At 42.0% G+C, this 21,805-nt stretch overlaps 1 protein-coding gene across 1 annotated transcript in view; it reads left to right on the top strand.

Annotated features, from left to right (window-relative positions):
- Positions 1-21,805, top strand: part of ANKFN1 (ankyrin repeat and fibronectin type III domain containing 1) — a 1,014,930-nt gene that overhangs the window by 322,136 nt on the left and 670,989 nt on the right. The window contains exon 4 of the mRNA XM_073588104.1: positions 7,027-7,221. Within this exon, the coding sequence (XP_073444205.1) occupies positions 7,027-7,221 (195 nt within the window). The remainder of the gene's footprint in view (positions 1-7,026; positions 7,222-21,805) is intronic.

The raw sequence follows: 21,805 nt of genomic DNA, 5'->3' as shown, positions 1-21,805 counted from the left end.
GGGACATGGGAAGGAAAGGGGAGGGTAGGGAGTCAGAAAGTCCTGCTTAAAATATAGAGCAATTTGGGAGATCAAGCTAAAATCAAGGCATGAACTTTACAGAACAAGCTATATGTAAAGTAAAAGAAAATGGAATAACAAAATAAATTTGTAGGCAGACAGAAATTAAGGATTACCATATCAATACAGTTTTGTCATAGTCAAATACCAGGAAATATTAAAAGCAAGGCAATTTTGTTTAAAACATACCAACTAGAAAAAGAAATACAGCTAAAAAAGTGATAAAAACATAGGTAAAAAGCACACTCGAAAAAACTCAAGTAAGCTAATTTACTTTGGTAAGTGCAGAAGTGGTACATAAAGTCTGCAACATCAAAAACTCACCAAAAGCTCTTAATAGGAGTATTGTCTTAATGTTACCCATAATTCCTTGAAAAACAAATTGAAATCATTTTGAGGGAAAAATAATAACAAAACTAAAGTAATCTGGCTACATAAGTGTGAACACCATTTTGGCTGTTGGGGTTGTGTTAAGAATTATTCAATCACATCTAAACGCATGTTAAATAGTAGTGTGTACATAGCTGCGATCATCATTTACAGTGATTCTGAATAACTCCATATTAAGTTTGGCTGTTATAGTAGGACTTTGCTGCCATTTACTAGTTGCATTTTAATGCAAAAACTATTATCTGTTAATAGCTTACAACACAGCAAAGGGGTCTCATTGTTCAAAGTTATCAGTCAGGAGGGGAGTCCAAGAAAATTTCCAAGGCATTAGGCATACAATGGAACACTTAAAGCAATCAAGAAGTGGCTTAAATTTGGCACAACACTGACGTTACCGAGAACTGAATGTCCCTCAAAAATCGATGAAACAGAAGAAGAAAAATGGTGCAAGAGGCTGCCAATAGGCTTAGAGCAATACTGACGGAAAGTTCTGGCAAGTACTGGTTGTGCACCTTTGGGGTAGGGTGGCAAGATGATAGCCTTTTTTTTTACAAAGAAAAACTTCCATGCAACATATATTGTCTTATGAGCCCAAGGCTGAACTTTTTGGCCATAATTTCAAAGGATAGGTTTGGAGAAAACAGTTTGCATCATTAAAATAACACCACATAGAAATGTGAATCATGGCAGAGGCAGCATTATGCTTTGGTGCTATTTTTTGGCATCTGGAACATAGACTTTAGTCAAGGTATTATGAACAGGTCAAAATTTCAGTCAATTTTGCATCAAAACCTTCAGGCCTCTGCTACAAAGCTGAACATGAAGTGGAATTTCCTCTTTCAGCATGATAACAATCCTAGGCATACATCCAAATAAACAATAGAATGGCTTAGCTACAAGAAAAATATTGTTTTGGAATGGCCCAGCTGAAACACAGCCCAGAATCCAATTGCAAATCTTGGGGTAGCCTATAGTGAAACATGATGGTGACAGTGTCCTTATGTGGGTCTGTTGCTGGTGTCGGGTAGTTACATTTCATTGATGGTATCATGAATTCACATATATACTGCTCTATATTGAAAAAGAATATGCCACCATCACTCCATGCCCTTAGTAAACATGCACTTTTAAAACATGAGAATGACCCAAAACAGACATCTGTTACATTTCTGAAGAGCAGGGTGAAGGTGACTCAATGAGCTAGTTTGTCTCCTGATTTGAAACCAACTGAAACACCTATGGAAAAAGATAGATGGACCAACTTATGAATTCCTTGCCTAAAAGGTGCTGTCCTTAAAAATCATGGAGGTCATGCAAAATACTAGATGTAGTATTTTTTTTTTTATGTTGTGTGTATTCAATTTTGCATCAACTAATTTAATTAAATGTGAAAATTTTGTAATGAAAATGATATTATTAACCTTACTTTCATGCTAAGGGTTAAAGAACTATTCCATGGAACTCTGTCTTGTCACGGTCTGGGAAATTGTTCTAGTGTTCACTGAGATATTAAGGAAACTCTTACTTTTCAAATGGGGAGTACTCATTTATATATAAGGGCACTACAAATAATTGGACCAGGTACTTCTTTTGTCACGGACCATATATTTTTCTGTACTGTTTATGTTTGAAGGCTCTTCACAGTCAGAGCAGTCACATTTTGGAATAGTTTCCACAGGGGCAAGGTGGCAAGGTCAGTGTGAGCACCAATCAGACTTGGTCATATGTCTGTTACCAGTAAAGTTAATAAGAGATGAGTCTAAGGGTCCCGTTACACATAGCGACGCACCAGCGATCCCAACAACGATATGACCTGTCAGGATCGCTGGTGTGTTGCTACATGATCGCTGGTGAGCTGTCAAACAGGCAGACTCACCAGAGATCAGGACTAGCGAGGCTGCGGGTAACTAAGCACGCGTGTCGCTTAACTACCCACTGTGTACCCTGGATACCAGCATGCTCGCGCTGGGAACCGGTATCCAAGGTAAACAGCGGCTAACTAAGCACGCACAGCACTTAGTTACCCGCTGTTTACCTTGGATATCAGCTCCCAGCGCGAGCATGCTGGTATCCAGGGTACACAGTGGGTAACTAAGCGACGCGCGTGTTTAGTTACCTGCTGTTTTCCTTGGACACCAGCTCCCAACGTCTGCTTACAGCGCTGGGAGCTCTCTGATCGGTGGTCTCCCGCTGCCACACGCGATGCGTGCTGGCCAGCGGGAGACCAACGATCAAAAAATGGCCCAGGACATTCGAGCACTATCAGCAACATCGCAGCGGAGGCCCGATCGCCGCTATGTGTCACACACAGGGAGATCGCTGCTGAGGTCGCTGTTGCGTCACAAAACTTGTGACTCAGCAGCGATCTCGCTAGCGATCTCACTTAGGGCCCCGTCACACATAGCGATGCAACAGCAATCCCAACAACGATATAACCTTGTCAGGATCGCTGGTGTGTCGCTACATGATTGCTGGTGAGCTGCCAAACAGGCATCTTCACCAGCGATCAGCACCAGTGAAACACGGGTAACAAGCGACGCACATCGCTTAGTTACCCTAGTTACCCGCTGTGTATGTTAGAAGCCAGCGAGCTGGTGCAGGGAGCTGGTAACCAAGCTAAACATCGGGTTTCTAAGCGCCATGCAGCGCTTAGAAACCTCGATATTTACCTTGGTTACCAGCTCCCTGCACCAGCGTTCTGGTTTCTATCGTATACATCGGTTTTCTAAGCGCGGCGCTTAGAAACCCGATGTTACCTTGGTTACCAGGCTCCAGCTCGCTGATCGCTGGTCTCCCGCCTGCCACACAAAGCGATGTGTGCTGGCCAGCGGGAGACCAACAATCAAAAAAAGTCCAGGCCATTTGAGCACGATCAGCGATACCCGGCAGGGGGGACGGTCGCTGATAAGTGTCACACACAGCGATCTCGCTGGTGAGATCGCTGTTACGTCACAAAACTTGTGACTCAGCAGTGATCTCGCTAGCGAGATCGCTGTGTGTGACGGGGGCTTAAGTGTGATGAGGGCTTAAGAAAACATGCTGTTAACTTTGACACCCATAGCTCCAAGGCCTCATACACCTGAAGCCAACTCTACACTCTACAAAGAAATAAAAATGCAAATGAGCAATTTAGGGGTGTTTAACTTATCTTTAATGCAAAAACATCTTCTTTAAGGAAAAAACACCCACTATTGGGGTTTTTATTATGCTTGCCCTGTGTCTAATATTATTTTTAATAGTTCACCAAGACTCCTAAGTAAGAAAAGATGACCAACCTCTTCTTACTAGCTATCATTTCTCTTAAACCTACAATGACAATATCAATTACTCTATTTATTGACTGCAGAGTTATCATCTCATGCTATACATGGCTGACTTCCTTGGCCTTAAAATTGTAGCTATGGGACTAAGCTTGAGATTTTACCACCCATGTCTAGTTATCTTCAAAGTCTGCAGACAATGAAATACTTGTTCTGGATCATCAAGCATCAAACCTTCCATTGGCTCTGTATCATAAACTTTATATGAAAGATTTGGCAGTCAATCCAGACTAATTCACAGCCAGAAGTAATTTGTGCAGTCGAACCATAAAAACTTGCTTTTCAGCATCTTGTTTCAATATTATGTAGCCATGCATTGATCTCCATTTGATATTGGAGTACAATGTCAATAATTTATTTATACTATTAATATCAGGTTTCAAAGCATTATTTGGACGGAAAAACATTATTACTTTTTTCTTTTTCTTTAACTTATTTAAGCTTTAAAAAAGGACTGTCCAAACTTGAAGTTAAAAGAAAATAATTTTGAATGACTCGATCAGTGAGAATAATTTCAGGCAAAGATTTATCCTTAGTGACTGTACACTTTCATTAGTGGGATTGATATAATAATTATCAGCAGTGGGGGTATTTTAATGATGCCAGATTTTTTTTATACGCAGAATACAGGTTCCACCTATGGTAATTTATATTCTGATGTTAAAAATAAATGCAATTTTTCTTTTATAGAGTTTGTGAATTGGAAACACTTTTGGGCCTTTTTTTTTTGCAAAATTTTTTGCATTGTATTTTCCTTCAAACAATTATCCCAAATTGCAAACAAGAATTAAATGATCTATTAAAAGGAGGACACATTTTAGGCATCAGTTGTCTAGTCTCCAATCCATTGATCCTCATACTAAAGAAAAAAAAATTGAGTGCTTTATCTGTCAATAAAATTTAACTTTAGAAATATTTTATTTTTTTGAATATATAGTCAAAAATTAACCTTGGAGATATGGAGATAGAAGATCACTGTGTATTGTGAATCGCAGATTTTCCATTTAGCCTCTGTGTTTGGATCCCATATTAACTGAATTGGTTTTCCTTTGGTGCTGAAGAGGTTAACGAACCTTTCTATGTTGGTCAGAAACATACAGCTCCAATTCAGCTGCTTCTGATCTAACTCTCCTATAAAACTTGGCCAGACCCTCTCTGTCTTGCCAGTGAAATCTCAGCTTCCTTGCTTATAGAGACACTATGCTGAATAGGCAGTTGTTGTTGCTTTTGGAGATTCATCTTCCTCTGTGGTGGGCTTAAGCTGAGTGTTTTGAAGAGAAGTTATTGTTAGAGATGTTTTGTTGTACGTGTGTATTTATCTCCATGTCCCTGTTTCCCATTTAGTTTAGTCCTCCCTGTCCCTATCCTCCTCTCTATTCTGGTTGGTGCTTTTGTATGATAGAGGGTTTCTGTTATACCTGTTTTGTCTTGTGCGTCTTGTTCACATTACATTTCTGTCCCAGGCTCCTTGGGCTGGGGAGGGGATAGACCAAGGATCAACACGAGCATAGTAAGGTAGGAGACTCGGGCCTCTCTGCCATCAATAGTACACTCGGGACAGGGATAGTTAGGGTTCTAGTTCCAGGGACATTTTGAGGCCCCACTTCTCTACCTAAGACCATCACAGCGTGACAGCATACTTTTATTATGTGAAAAAATTAGCTTCCCTTTTATACTGAAATGAAGCCTGTCATTAGACTAATTTTGCCAAAACAACAGGCAGCATGAATCAAACACTGGCCGTGCGATTGCAGAGGATTTCAGAGAGAGCATAATTTTAAATGTCAGCCAGTAAGTATGTATCTCACATTATTGGTGTGAGGTAGGTCTGGCCAGCTTCTCATCGCCCTGATCTAGCTGACCGATAGATCTATCACTATGTATGTACAGAGGGAATGGCCTGCCAGTCAAAAGAAATGGGGCGGGGAAAACCCAATCAGGGACCTACCTTGGACTACTCAGCCAAGGCACATGGCTGCCATTTTAAAGTATGTTTACTTTGAAAAGTCGGATTCTCTCAGAGTAAAACATTCCTGACTGCAATTGTGCAGCCAGTGTTTGATTCATGACAGTGGTAGAGGCAGCATAAATCTGTTGACATGTTCCCTTTAAAGGAAATCTATTGTCAGTAAATGACCGAGGGTTTTAATAATTGTTTTCCTTGCTATAAACTTGTATTAAATGTTTCTAATTTTCATGTTAATATCTATAGTACATAAGTCTTGAAGTATTACAGTTTTTTAAAGAGATGTTCACTTATCAGCAAAATTACACAGTGTACTTATAATCTACAGAACATATATATATATATATATACACAGTATATATATAATACATTTAAAGAAGCATTCTAATCAAAATTTGTATGCTATTAATATATCACAATCATCATATTGTATGGTACTATGTGCATACAATTGCTAACTTTGCCTTTCTATCAAGTTAATTCTTCTTTTTTTCATTAAGTCTATGACATCACATGAATAAAAACTGACAAGCTAAATCCTTCTAATCCTTCTATTTTCCCTGTATGAGTCACTGCAAAATTCCCTGTTAGGGGAAGGAGGGAGCAGCTGGGTCAGGGGATGAAGAAGAGAATTATAAATACAGGGAAAAGAGACTTCCTGGTTCTACATAGAGCAGAGAAAAGAGAAGAATTAGCAGGGTAGAAAAGCAAAATGAGCAATTGTAAGTGCACAGTGCTGTAAAATTTGATTATTGCAATATATTAAGAGGATGAAAACAATGATGAGAGGAGGAGTACTTCATTAAGTCATGCTCTGGTGAACTCAAGATATCTTTTTATAAAATGGATGATGACTCTCAATTCTAAATATTTTTATTACATGGATGGACATTCACCTGAATAGCTGCCACATGAATACTTCATGTAAAAACATATCAATGCCTGGCTGGTGGTGGCATCACCTGGCATAGACAGCTGTAGTCAGGGGTGGTGCCCATTTGTTCAGCTACACCCCATGGGGCTGCATTTTGAAAGGGCTTATTTCTGATGAGAAAGCCACTTTTAATGACTTGTTGAACCACCTTGGTGAAATTTTTGCCCATTGTTTTGCTAAACTGTTGTAATTTTAGAAATACCGGTCAGTTTTTGGTAGATGATCTTGCCACTGTATCTCCAGAAGGTTTACATAAAGGCTTTGACTGTGTTTTAGATCAATGTCTCATTAGTTTTACGAGGACACTCATGTTGATGGAAGGATATAACATTTCTGTCTCTTGGTTGCTTTTACAGTTGTCAGCCTGGAATCTAGATCCATGCACCTGAATTCTCTAGTAGAAGAAGCCCAAATGAGGATGAGTGAATTGTCTGTAAAAATACAAAATGAAGGATTGGGAGTAGACAGCACAGACCGAGAGAAGCTGCTCAAATCCTGGGAGTGGAGATATCGCCTATATAAAAGGATGAAGACTGGTTATGAATATGCACGTAAGTATTTTTCCTCATAAGAATGAACCCATCCAAACTTAAATTATGCTATTATTTTCCAAATACATTTGCGATTTTGCTCTATTTTTCATGGGAGTTGAAACATTTTATATAAACTAAAGGAAGGTGTATCTGGCTGCTGAACTTTTTTTCCAAAATTATTATTATTATTATTATTATTATTTATTGTTATAGCGCCATTTATTCCATGGCGCTTTACAGGTAAGGAGGGGTATACATAAAAACAAGTACAATAATCTTAACCAATCCAAATCATAACTGGTACAGGAGGAGAGAGGACCCTGCCCGCGAGGGCTCACAATCTACAAGGGATGGGTGATAATACAGTAGGCGAGGGTAGAGCTGGTCGTGCAGCGGTTTGGTCGATCAGTGGTTACTGCAGGTTGTAGGCTTGTCGGAAGAGGTGGGTCTTCAGGCTCTTTTTGAAGGTTTCGATGGTAGGTGAGAGTCTGATATGTTGTGGTAGAGAGTTCCAGAGTAGGGGTGATGCGCAAGAGAAATCTTGTATGTGATTGTGGGAAGAGGAGATAAGAGGGGAGTAGAGAAGGAGATCTTGTGAGGATCGGAGGTTGCGTGCAGGAAAGTACCGGGAGATGAGGTCACAGATGTATGGAGGAGACAGGTTGTGGATGGCTTTGTATGTCATGGTTAGGGTTTTGTAATGGAGTCTCTGGGCAATTGGGAGCCAGTGAAGGGATTGACAGAGGGGAGATGCTGGGGAATAGCGGGGGGACAGGTGGATTAGTCGGGCAGCAGAGTTTAGAATAGATTGGAGGGGTGCGAGAGTGTTTGAGGGGAGGCCACAGAGCAGGAGGTTGCAGTAGTCAAGGCGAGAGATGATGAGGGCATGGACTAGGGTTTTTGCAGATTCTTGGGTGAGGAATGAACGGATTCGTGAAATATTTTTGAGTTGAAGTCGGCAGGAAGTAGAAAGGGCTTCGATATGTGGTTTGAAGGAGAGATTAGCATCAAGGATTACTCCGAGGCAGCGAGCTTGTAGGACTGGGGAGAGTGGGCAGTCATTTACTGTAATTGATAGGTTCGTAGGGGGGGTCACGTGAGATGGGGGAAAGATGATGAATTCTGTTTTGTCCATGTTGAGTTTCAGAAATCTAGCGGAGAAGAAGGATGAAATAGTGGACAGACATTGAGGGATTCTGGTTAGTATGGAGGTGATATCTGGTCCAGAGATGTAGATTTGTGTGTCATCAGTGTAGAGATGATACTGAAAGCCATGAGATTCTATGAGCTGTCCCAGGCCAAAGGTGTAAATAGAGAACAGCAGGGGCCCAAGGACTGAACCTTGTGGGACTCCGACAGATAGGGGGCGAGGTGAGGAAAATCCATGCACACTTGCCCTGTACGGCTTACAGTAAATCACAATCCCAGTTTGCTGAGAAGTACAGTACTTCTGTCTAGTGAGTACAGTTGTGGCCAAAAGTATTGACACCCCTGCAATTCTGTCAGATAATACTCAGTTTCTTCCTGAAAATGATTGCAAACACAAATTCTTTGGTATTATTATCTTCATTTAATTTGTCTTAAATGAAAAAAACACAAAAGAGAATGAAGCAAAAAGCAAAACATTGATCATTTCACACAAAACTCCAAAAAATGGGCCAGACAAAAGTATTGGCACCCTCAGCCTAATACTTGATTGCACAACCTTTAGCCAAAATAACTGTGACCAACCTCTTCCGGTAACCATCAATGAGTTTCTTACAATGCTCTGCTGCAATTTTAGACCATTCTTGTTTGGCAAACTGCTCCAGGTCCCTGATATTTGGAGGGTGCCTTCCCCAAACTGCCATTTTTAGATCTCTCCACAGGTGTTCTATGGGATTCAGGTCTGGACTCATTGCTGGCCACCTTAGAAGTCTCCAGTGCTTTGTCTCAAACCATTTTCTAGTGCTTTTTGAAGTGTGTTTTGGGTCATTGTCCTGCTGGAAGACCCATGACCTTTGAGGGAGACCCAGCTTTCTCACACTGGGCCCTACATTATGCTGCAAAATTTGCTGGTAGTCTTCTGACTTCATAATGCAATGCACACGGTCAAGCAGTCCAGTGCCAGAGGCAGCAAAGCAACCCCAAAACATCAGGGAACCTCCGCCATGTTTGACTGTAGGGACCGTGTTCTTTTCTTTGAATGCCTCTTTTTTCTCCTGTAAACTCTATGTTGATGCCTTTGCCCAAAAAGCTCTACTTTTGTTTCATCTGACCAGAGAACATTCTTCCAAAACGTTTTAGGATTTTTCAGGTAAGTTTTGGCAAACTCCAGCCTGGCTTTTTTATGTCTCGGGGTAAGAAGTGGGGTCTTCCTGGGTCTCCTACCATACAGTCCCTTTTCATTCAGACGTCGACGGATAGTACGGGTTGACATTGTTGTACCCTCGGACTGCAGGGCAGCTTGAACTTGTTTGGATGTTAGCTGAGGTTCTTTATCCAACATCCGCACAATCTTGCGTTGAAATCTCTTGTCAATTTTTCTTTTCCGTCCACATCTAGGGAGGTTAGCCACAGTGCCATGGGCTTTAAACTTCTTTATGACACTGCGCATGGTAGACACAGGAACATTCTGGACTTTGGAGATGGACTTGTAGCCTTGAGATTGCTCATGCTTTCTCACAATTTGGTTTCTCACGTCCTCAGACAGTACTTTGGTCTTCTTTCTTTTCTCCGTGGTACACACAAGGACATAGGACAGAGGTTGAGTCAACTTTAATCCATGTCAACTGGCTGCAAGTGTGATTTAGTTGTTGCCAACACCTGTTAGGTGCCACAGGTAAGTTACAGGTGCTGTTAATTACACAAATTAGAGAAGCATCACATGATTTTTCGAACAGTGCCAATACTTTTGTCCACCTTCTTTTTTATGTTTGGTGTGGAATTATATCCAATTTGGCTTTAGGACAATTCTTTTTGTGTTTTTTCATTTAAGACAAATTAAATGAAGATAATAATACCAAAGAATTTGTGTTTGCAATCATTTTCAGGAAGAAACTGAGTATTATCTGACAGAATTGCAGGGGTGTCAATACTTTTGGTCACAACTGTACATCGTGAAGAGAGGGTGTTTGAACATGATACCTTCTGGATAAAATATTGTATACAACACCCACAGGGAGAAAAAGCAGATAAAATGTAATCCCATTGATCTTCATTACAACCATAAAAATATCTTTCTTTTTACACTTTGGATTCTTAAGGGTGAACATAAAGGAAAAGTGAGTATAGATTATTGGTATTAATAATTAAACAATTGTGCCATAACTTTTATATTAAATATCTGTCTTTAGGCCAGATTAGAGATGTTGTGATGAATGAGCTGAGCTCAGAGAATCAATAGACCCCCGCCCCCCCACACACGCACGGTATCCAGCATCATATTCCACTAGTCACATGAAAAAGCCTTTTATTATACTCACCTACGGGGTGGTCCATTCCTAAGAGTATCTCTGGTCTTGATCTGGTGCCTCCTCCCTTCTCGCGGTCACCATCTTCCTGCACAGCTTCCTGTGGAGGAAGCATCGTTCGTCATCCACACAGTGTCCATCATGCGGGTTAGCGTTATATACACCCCTGACAGAAAGAGCTTCATGCCAAAAAGAAGCAAGCAACTCTTTTGTGGGATTTAGAGGTAGATATGTCTAGGTGTTTGATTTGATTCAGTTACTCAAGCACTTGTAATATGTAAGGGGGGAGGGTTCTGTGTAAAGGTGCTATGTGATAGGTTTAGAGCATAAAATTGGGACTAAAGCCCCCGTCACACACAGCGATCTCGCTAGCGAGATCACTGATAAGTCACAAGTTTCATACATAGCGACGCACCAGCGATCCCGACAATGATATGACCTTGTCAGGATCGCTGGTGTGTCTCTACATGATCGCTGGTGAGCTGCCAAACAGGCAGCTTCACCAGCAATCAGCACCAGCGAAACACGGGTAATAAGCGACGCATGTCGCTTAGTTACCCTCCGTGTATGTTAGAAACTAGCGTGCTGGTGCAGGGAGCTGGTAACCAAGGTACACATCGGGTTTCTAAGCGCCGCGCGGTGCTTAGAAACCCGATGTGTACCTTGGTTACCAGCTACCTGCACCAGCACGCTGGTAACCAAGGTACACATTGGGTTTCTAAGAGCGGCGCGGCGCTTAGAAACCCAATGTTTACCTTGGTTACCAGCTCCAGCTCGCTGATCGCTGGTCTCCCGCCTGTCACACACAGCGATGCGTGCTGGCCAGCGGGAGACCAGCGATCAAAGAAATGCCCAGGCCATTCGAGGACGATCAGCGATACCCAGCAGGGAGGCCAGTCGCTGATAAGTGTCACACACAGCGATCTCGCTGGTGAGATCGCTGTTGCGTCACAAAACTTGTGACTCAGCAGCGATCTCGCTAGCAAGATCGCTGTGTGTGATGGGGGCTTTAAAAGACAAAATGGATCCTGACTTTCCACATCATCAATCCCAGATTGGTGGGGGTCAGACAGTTAGCACATCATCAGTCGTCTGTTCTCATGCCGGTGGTGGTCAAATGTTAACAGTTTCCAAGTTAAATAGTATGCACTGTCAGCTGTGTAGGGGCTGCAGCCATGTAATACAAATCTACTCCAATGCTCCTTGATATAATAACCACCATGACCCCAACAATAGTAAGAGCCACCACCAGGAGTCAGCAATAATAGCAGGTAATGGAGACGCGAATGGGTTAATTCTGTGCTGCAATGTGGAAAAGATGAAGAATGCCAGTCCAAGTGTAAGTGGTTTATTTTTCAATGTGTTTTGAAGTTTACAGACTTCTTCTCCAGGACAACCCATTCGCTTCTCCACTATCTGCACTTTCAATGTTTTGTGGGTCTGCAGCAGCCCAAGCATTATCAATGGTTGTGTGCACACAACCCGACCAGGTAGGCAACAATTAGACAATTCTTTTGGGCATTTTACCCAGATAAGACCCTATTTGCACTTTGTGTTTTTCCAGCCATCTTTTATTCGGAGAATTAGTAGCAGGGCAGAGATTTTCTAGGGATGATGCTGCCTCCCTACTAGCCATACTTCTCAGAGATATTAAGTAATAAATGTGAATAAAATAACAATGTTATGTAGGAAAGCACATGCTGCAATGCAATAGTATAACAGCATGAGTGCCATGAAGAACTTGGTACAAAAAAAGTATAGGTGGAGTAACTAAACCCCAACCATGGAAATGCTCATTATACAATATACCGTATTTTCCGCTTTGTAAGACGCACTTTTTTTCCCCCAAAATTTGGGGGGAAAACAGGGGTGCGTCTTACAAAGCGGACATGCCTTACCTAGGCTGTGATCGGGGGCGTCCGGCGGTTGCTGGCCGCTGCTGCGGGTGTGTCCGGTGCCGCGTTGTGTGCCCGTCGATGCCCGGGGCTCTGCCAACATTGAGTGACAGGCCAGAGCCCCGGCATTTCCTCAGTTCCCTGTGTGCCGGTAAAAAGATGGCCGCCGGCGCGTGCGCAGATGGGATCTCGGGACCCAGTTCTCGAGAGATGAGATTTGAAATCTCATCTCTCGAGAGGTGGGTCCCGAGATCCCATCTGCGCACGCGCCGGCGGCCATTTTCCCTGGGTTCCCTGTGTGCGCGCCAGATGTCCACCCCCATCTGGACATCTGGCCCTGGGGCTCCCTCTCTGGCTTCTCAGATCCCGGTAAGCTGTATTGTTCATTTGTTAAACTTGGCTGTTCAGGATATATCACGGTACTATTGCGATCCACGATGGGAACTCCCTGACCAGTCTTTCACACATTTTTTCTTTCGGTCATTTGACCTGAGTATTTGCTTGCAATAGGATTGCTTTGCCAGAGGGGTGGCCCTTGTGTTTTGCCTGTATGCTCCTTGGTGCACTACTATTATCTTATCATGTATGATTATTTATATATTTTGTATGCATAATAAACATATTTATATAAAAAAGTATTTCTCTTGTTGTCACCGCGTACTCCAGTTCCTTTTGTTATGTCATATATATCTGAAGTATAAAGAATGAAAGAAACAGCACACTGGCTATCAGATGACAAAGTCATAGGTTGAGATAGGTAAATAATGGAAAGTTTTGCATGTAGTATACTTATTAAATATGAATAAGAAAACCTTGACCAGAGTCTCACTATGAAAATGACTACATCTAATTTATAGGGAAAGTACCCCCTATATCAAATAAAGACCACGATGGCCATGCTAATGCTTTTCAAAAATCAAATTTCACATGCACAATGAGAAGTCATTCTTGCCCATCATGCAGTACACCAGATCTGGGTGCCAGGTAAGAAAAAAGCCCCAACGTGCCTTTTGCATATTTGTGATGTGGATTCTTCTGCGGTATGGGTAGTTAGATAGACCATTTAGTGAAATCTGTCAGCAGGTTTTTGCTCTGGCAGAGCAGTATGATGTAAGGACAGAGTCCCTGATTCCAGTGATGTGTCACTTACTGGATTGAGTGTTGCTGTTTCAATAAAACCAGTATTTTTATCAGGAGATTATCCCTGCAGTACTATGTGTCTCATGATTCCTAGTCAACTGCTCTATGCAACCACATTCCCAACACTGATTAGCAGCTTTCCCTCAATCTGTGGAGTGGTCAGAGTTATACAGGGCTCAGCTTTCTGAGCACTGCTAGATATGCAATATAGAAAACAGTGATTGTATCATAATGACAGCATACAGACTAGCAACTGACATATCCTTGGGTTCGAGGGCTCAGCCTCTACAATATGCTGCTCTCATATTTCATGATAAAAGCCTGGCAACAGATTCCTTTTAAGGGCCTCAATGGGAGATCTACTATCTCTCTCTTTAATATGGTGTGGCTAAGATACTGGATAAGATTCTTGGCTATTGTTGCATTTGACTATGAAGAGAAATACCTCTTGGGGATGCCAGCTTTAATAATGTAAAGACATGCTAAGGCAGAATTCTGCTTAAAAACCCACAATTATCAGTGTTTTGAAAACCCCTTTTTGTAATGTCACCCCTATTCCATTAGCATTGGTCCATGACTCAGGAAAACATAAAAAATGAGTGACGACAAAGCTTTATCAGCTGCCGAGAAGCTTAAGTAGAGACTGTCAAATGGTTTATGCCCAGTAAATAATTTACAGTACCCGGTAGAAAACTTTAAGACATGTTAAAACTTAGCTGTGTTGTAGGAGATCAATTTAGGAGTTCTTTGTTCTTGCAGCTTTTCCAATTCTGCTCTCTAAATGCCAGCCTAATGTGACTTACCCTTTACCTTGACGTATACCTGCATCCAGTTCATGCTCGATATTTTGTCAGGAACCGATTGGAAATAAAAATAAATGGTTAATGACAGGGTATCAGTATTTATCTTTAATTACCACTTTATACAGCAGGTTTGCAAGTCTAGGCACCAAGCTATTTTTACTTTTATTATTGGCACACCTCAAGTGCCATGACTTTCCTCATGTTGGAGCCATTACTTGCCCAGGAAAATAATGTACACCCACCAGTCATATCATGGAAAAGAAGACATATTCAATCAGCCCAAACCACATGATTTAGTTCTGATGCTAGTGTGCCAATTGTTGGAGCTTTTACTGGTTGTACATGATGGAGTCAGCATGGAGACTCATACATCAGGGTGCCAAGAGATCACCTAATGTATCAAAGCTTTGAATAGTCCTCAAGGTCAAGGAGAAGTTGACCCAACTTGGAGTTTACATTGCAGCCAATCAATTTCCAGTATTACTTGTGAGTTGGGTCTCATTTAACTAGAAATCGTATAAATGACATATTGATTATATGTTGCTTATGTACAATGTTAATAGTGCAATTAATTAGGTGGACAGAAAAGTGGATGTTCTGACTAGATGGAGTGTGGACCCAGTCCAAAATGCTCTAATCATTCCCTGTAGGAAGGGAGTCCACAGACTCTGGTTTTGGAGTGTGAGAGGAAACTGTGGAATCTGTTGGAAGCCCAACAAAAGCTAAGAGAACATATGTCCTTCATGCATGTTGATGTTATTTGTGCAGATACTAACAAGAGTGCCTGTAAAACTATTCTGAGAATTTCTAGTTTATTGATGTGCAAAACCGGTATTTTACTATTCTTTAGCAAGTTTGCTAAAACCTGTTTTTTTTTTCTTTTTTTCGATGACCATTTAAGTCCAAATGCCTGGACAGCTTTTTTTATATGGATGATGATATATATGCATTTTCCTGTAATACACACTAGCAGTATTTGAAATGTTGGCAGTGTTGAGACACACAGTAAATGGAGGGTCAATGCGATCATCGAGTTTCTGAAATATTCATGGATTTATGAATACATCGCAAGTTCCATTTGTCCCGAATGCAAAGTGTCTCAGAGTCAACTAATTAGTGGTGGGTGAGAGCGCTCTTTAGAAAGAACACTGTGTGCTGTCTCTTTGGGTGGTCCTTCCTGGCAGTAGATGGAGCCTGTCTCTAACTTTCCCCCACCCGGTTATGGCTTGGGAATGTTAAAATGTAACAGGCTTTTCAGTGATTCAATTGAGTTAGTGGCTCGTCCATTTTCTCTGCTGCTCAGACAAGCTTGCTTTTCTTTCCTGCTTTCTCCACAATGATCTGACTACCATGTTTCCAACTGGCACATCGTTGTAGCACCCTCTCGCTTCTCCCCTCAAGTTTGGTGATGACGTCTTCTGTCCCATTCCAGACCGCTATCACTCTCACTCATAGTTCTGGTTACAGTAGATTGCTCTATTGGCTTGTAAACAGGGCAGACCTGTGTAACAGGGAATTCTTTGAATAGATGAATTATATGTGTCTTACACATTTATTACTTGGCTAAATTAATTTCTAGAAACTTTCTGCGTATCTTTAATATGCATTTTCAGATTTTTACCATGTTTATCATGTTCTTTCAGGAGTTCATTGCACATTTTGTCTGGTGTTATATTAGTTTAGCAAAATGATAAATTATACATACCCACTGGTACTTCTTTGGACACAAAGAAGCTACATTCTATTGCATAGCAATATGCATATATTACCAATCCTCTCCTTTTATTTAAGGAGGTTTAAAGTCTAATTTGTCTATCTCATAATCACCAAGATATGGTCTACAACTGATTTCATAAATTGTCAAATAACCTAGAAAGGGGTGGGGCTTTAAAAAGATATCACTCAAATACCCTATGGAAAATGACTGTCTATATGCACCTTCTCAGGCAAAATCAGTTGTGAGGGCTGTAGACATACCTGAGGCAACAATATGTACTTAGATTGTGGGAGGACACTCACCAAGCCACATTGAGAGCAAACAGTGGTCAGAATCTTTGTCACCAATGATGCCACATGTCTGTCAGATCCCAGAAAGTCACTCAGCTTTTATACACACACACTGATTACAAGCAAACAGGTCACAGGTGAGGATGTTACCTTTAGTAGCCATTCAAACCCATTTGTGTCAACTTCTGTGCATGTTATCAGGCCAAAATCACCAGGGTATGTGAACTTCTGATCTGGGTCATTTGGATGTTTTGGGTTGTCATTATGATTTAAAAAGAGAAAACACAGTAGTTTGACAATAAATGGCTTCACCCAACCACAAACCATGAGTGGAGAAAAAGTTTTCGAGTTATTATTCATATTATCTGAAAAAGGCCAAAAAAGCAAAAATTGGGGTATGTAGACTTTTGAGCACAACTGTATATATATCTATATATAAATATATATATAATATCAGTCTGAGATTTGTTTTGCCACGTTGAATGCACTTAGGCATGCGAAACATTAAGATCCGCTTCTGGCAGCTGAATTTGCAGTTGCTAAAGAGTAATGTCTCAGGTGTGCTCAATGTGAGACCTATACGAAGATGTTTCCAGTTATAGTAGTGCATTTAGGCAATGTATGCTACTCATAGTAGGATAAAAAAATGTGGCCTGGTATTGCCATGTTGAAAAAGAGGCTCCTGGGACACTTTGGAAAAAATGACTGCATCAATGGTTCCATTGTACTGCAAGTGAAATTGGATGTTACATACCAACCTTAGGCATCAGGCAGTGTCTACAAATACTTCATAGAAAAAGGAAAGTCCAGCTCAATGAGTAAAATCCAGAATTTTCTTTATTTATTTCAATAAAATACAAGCATGGTAAGGTTCTGTATGCGTTTCGAGTGGTATACGCTCTTAGACTTTCTATGTCTAAGAGCGTATACCGCTCGAAACGCATACACAACCTCCTGGGCATTTTCTGTGCGGCTATCCCATGTCAGGGTAAAAACTGCAATGATGACTATAGCAGCCATGCTTGTATTTTAATGAAATAAATAAAGAAAATTCTGGATTTTACTCCTTGAGCTGGACTTTCCTTTTTCTATGAAGTATTCCAAGACGTCCAAGTGGAGATGTGTCCTTGCTCGGACCTTGCTGCAGCATCAATGACGGGTGAGCTGAACTGCATCCTTTTTTCTTCAAAGTGTCTGCAAATACTATCATAAGGCATTTACAAAACATAAGACTATGCGCCAGACGTCTAGCTACAGTTTTTCTGCTGACCTCACATCTCTGATTTCAAAGCGTTGTGCAAAGCAGGATGGCACATGGAGGTTGATGGTCTCTTCTCTTCAGCGAGGAGCCTCACTTTTATCTTGGCTACAAAGATAATTGGATATTAATTTAACAAAGTTACTTATGGCAGCACTCAAATTTTTCTTCTCTGGACAATCATTTTTCCAGATGTCACAAACAATCTACCGGGGCTTCATCAGAGAATATAACTTTATCTCACTGCTCAGCAGTCCAATCCCTGCACTTCCTGCAAAGATGTTTTATCTGAAGCCCCTATCAGGCTGTTTGGTACATTTGGGAGAAGAATTGTCTGAAAAAGAAAAGGTGAGTGCTACCATGAGTCCTGAGTAGTGATGAGCGAGTATACTCATTACTCGAGATTTCCCGAGCATGCTCAGGTGATCTACGAGTATTTTGGCGAGCTCAGAGATTTAGTTTCTGTTGCCATAGAAGCATGATTTGTGGCTGCTAGACAGCCTGAATACATGCGGGGATTTCCTAACAAACAGGCATTCCTCACATGTATTCAGGCTCTCTAGCAGCCGCAAATCATGCAGCTATGGCAACGAAAACTAAAGCTCTAAGCACAATCAAATACTCGGAGATCACCCGAGCATGCTCGGAAAATCTCCAGTAACAAGTATACTCGCTCATCACTAGTCCTGAATCCTACCAACAGTAAAGCATCCTGAAACCATTCATGTGTGGGGTTGCTTTTCATCCAAGGGAATAAAGTCACTCACAATTTTACCCAAGAACACTGCCATGAATAAAGAATGGAAGCTAAACATCCTCCAAGAGCAACTAAATATATATATATTGTGACTAGACCTTGGAAATCAAGGTCCCAGAGTCTGGAGAAAGAGTGGAGACACAGACAATCCAAGCTGCTTGAGGTCTAGGGTGAAGTTTCCACAATCAGTGATGGTTTGGGGAGCCATGTCGTCTGCTGCTTTAGGTCCACTATGTTTTATCAAGACCAAAGTCAGCGCAGCTGTCTACCAGGAAATTTTAGAGCACTTCATGCTTCCCTCTGCCGACAAGCTTTTTTGAGATGGAAATTTCATTCTCCTGCAGAACTTGGCACCTGTCCACACTGCCAAAAGTACCAATACCTGTTTTAAAAACAACAGTATCACTGTGCTTGATTGGCCAGCAAACTCACCTGACCTTAACCCCATAGAAAATCTAGAGAATCTATGGGGTATTATCAAGAGGAGACACCAGACCTAACAATGCAGATGAGCTGAAGGCTGCTATCAAAGCAACCTGGGCTTCCATAACACCTCAGCAGTGCCACAGGCTGATCACCACCCTGCCACGCCGCATTAATGCCAAAGGAGCCCCAACCAAGTATTGAGTGCATTTACTGAATATACATGTCAGTAGGCCAACATTTTGGATTTTAAGATAATTTTTTCAAGCTGGTGTTATAAAGTATTCTAATTTACTGAGATAATGACTTTTGGGTTTTCATTGGCTGTAAGCCATAACCATCAACATTAACAGAAATAAACCCTTGGAATAGATCACTCTGCTTGTAATGAATATATGAGTTTCACTTTTTGTATTGAAGAACTAAAATAAATTAACTTTTTAATGATATTATAATTTTCTGAGAAGCACCTGTATATAGTGGCTTAGTGGTTAGTAGAGTTGAGCGAAACGGGTCGAAAAAATTCAAAAGTCGCCGACTTTTGGCAATGTCGGGTTTCATGAAACGAAACCCGACCCTAGGATGAGGTCGGCCACGAGGTCGGTGACTTACGCGCCAAAGTCGCGTTTCAAAAGTTTGTTTTGCGCTCTTTTTCAGCCAATCAGGATCCACGGACACTGTGGGCAACATGATGACCTAGGCACGGGTCACCACCATCTTTCAGAAGGGCATGCAAGTGATTGGCTTGCTTTGGTGGGCGTCACAGGGGGTATAAAAGGGCGTGCATGCCGACCGCCATCTTACTTCTGCCGATCTTAGTATAGGGAGAGGTTGCTGCTGATTCTGTAGGGAGAGCGTTAGGCAGGGAAGAAGACAAAAAAACTGCTTCTGCTGCTAGCGATTTGGCCTGCACAACACACAAGTCACTGTGTGTGCAGTGCAAGGGGAGGCTATATTGTGGTGTATCAGTGGTGTTGGTTGTTGGGCTGCCTTTTAAGGCTTCCTGACACGCTGGCATTGCTGTTTACCCACTGCTCCGCAAACTGCTTTTTTAAAAGCAATCCAATCTCCCTTATCCTCTAGTCACTTTTGTCACAGCTGTGCCATCGAGCCTGTCACATAGCGCTCAGATATCAGTGGGCCTCACACAATCCACAAGTGTCCAGTGTCCAAAAGTGTGCGCAGAGATTCAAAATCTCCATTATCCTCTCGTCACTTTGGTCACAGGCAGCTGTGCCATCGAGCATGTCACATAGCGCTCAGATATCAGTGGGCCTCACACAATCCACAAGTGTCCAGTGTCCAAAAGTGTGCGCAGAGATTCAAAATCTCCATTATCCTCTCGTCACTTTGGTCACAGGCAGCTGTGCCATCGAGCGTGTCACATAGCGCTCAGATATCAGTGGGCCTCACACAATCCACAAGTGTCCAGTGTCCAAAAGTGTGCGCAGAGATTCAAAATCTCCATTATCCTCTCGTCACTTTGGTCACAGGCAGCTGTGCCATCGAGCCTGTCACATAGCGCTCAGATATCAGTGGGCCTCACACAATCCAAAAGTGTCCACTGTCCACAAGTGTGTGCAGAAATTCTAAATCTCCCCTGTCCTATAGACACCTTGTACCTTGTTTTACATTACTATATAGTTTGTTGGATTTTGTCTACATTTCTACCAAAAATGAGGAAGGCTGGTGGAAGAGGCCGTGGAATTGGGCGGGGGTTGGCAGCTGGTAATGATGGTGTTGGTGGTGGATCTGATGGTAGTGGCAAGAGCAAAATAGGACCGAATGCAGGAGGTGCTGACCCTGCGTCATCGTCTGGCTACATAAGGCCTCGAACGCTTAGTTTTCTAGGAGTTGGCAAACCGCTTTTAAAGGCAGAGCATCAGGAAAAAGTTTTGTCTTACATTGCTGACTCAGCCTCCAGCAATATCGCCTCCTCTTCTTCAGTTGTAAAAAGTAAAAGCACTGAGTCGTCATTGGAGGCTCATGTTCATGAACCACACCTTTCCTTGTGTCCTTCACCCCAACCAAGATTGAAGGATGACGCAGGCCATACTACTGATTACTCCATGGAGCTGTTTTCACATACCATGCCTGGATTATCAAGTGAAATGGTGAATTACCCAGGCCAAGATGAATCTGACATGGAGTGCACTGATGCACAGCCTCTGATGGATGATTCTGCTGGTACATTCACTCAGAGCACTACATTGTCCTCGCAGTGTACAGAGCCAGATTTTGACCCTGATGAGACTCAGGTGCCCCTTCCCGCACACTATACCACCATACACGGTGACACAGAGAAAGGTGCACATGACATAGAAGAGGAGGTGATGGATGACACAGTTGTTGACCCAGATTGGCATCCATTGGGGGAAGAGGGTGCTGCTTCCAATAGCTCAGATGAGGAGCATCCACAGCAGACATCGACATCGCAACAGCTGTTATCTGGCAGGCCCGGAGCACTCCAAAGACAGGTTCCAAACATCAAAAGAGTTGTTGGACAGCTTGTCCAGAGGGTCAAAAGATCACAGCGCGCTAGGTCGCAAAATGTCTGCCAAAGTAGGAAGAGTGCAGTGTGGCACTTTTTTGAACAAAATCCTCATGATCAGGCCAAGGTTATCTGTAAGAAGTGCGCAAAGACCTTTAGCCGAGGGAAAAATCTGAAAAATTTGAATACCAGTTGCATGCTTAGACATTTAACCAGCATGCACTTGCAAGCGTGGACACAACACCAAACCTCAAGTGCCACATGTGCAACTGATCACAACGAAGGTAGTCAGCAACGCTACATTGTTTCCCCCACTGTAAGCCCACCGGTTAGCACAGCAGCAAATGTTGAGGTGTCGTTGCAAGACCACAGCAGT

This window comes from Dendrobates tinctorius, unplaced genomic scaffold, assembly GCF_039654945.1.
Source record: "Dendrobates tinctorius isolate UK_male_01 unplaced genomic scaffold, ASM3965494v1 ptg000103l, whole genome shotgun sequence".
NCBI lineage: Eukaryota > Metazoa > Chordata > Amphibia > Anura > Dendrobatidae > Dendrobates > Dendrobates tinctorius.
Note: the sequence above shows the minus strand (reverse complement) of the source record. Positions and strands in the feature narration are given on the sequence as shown.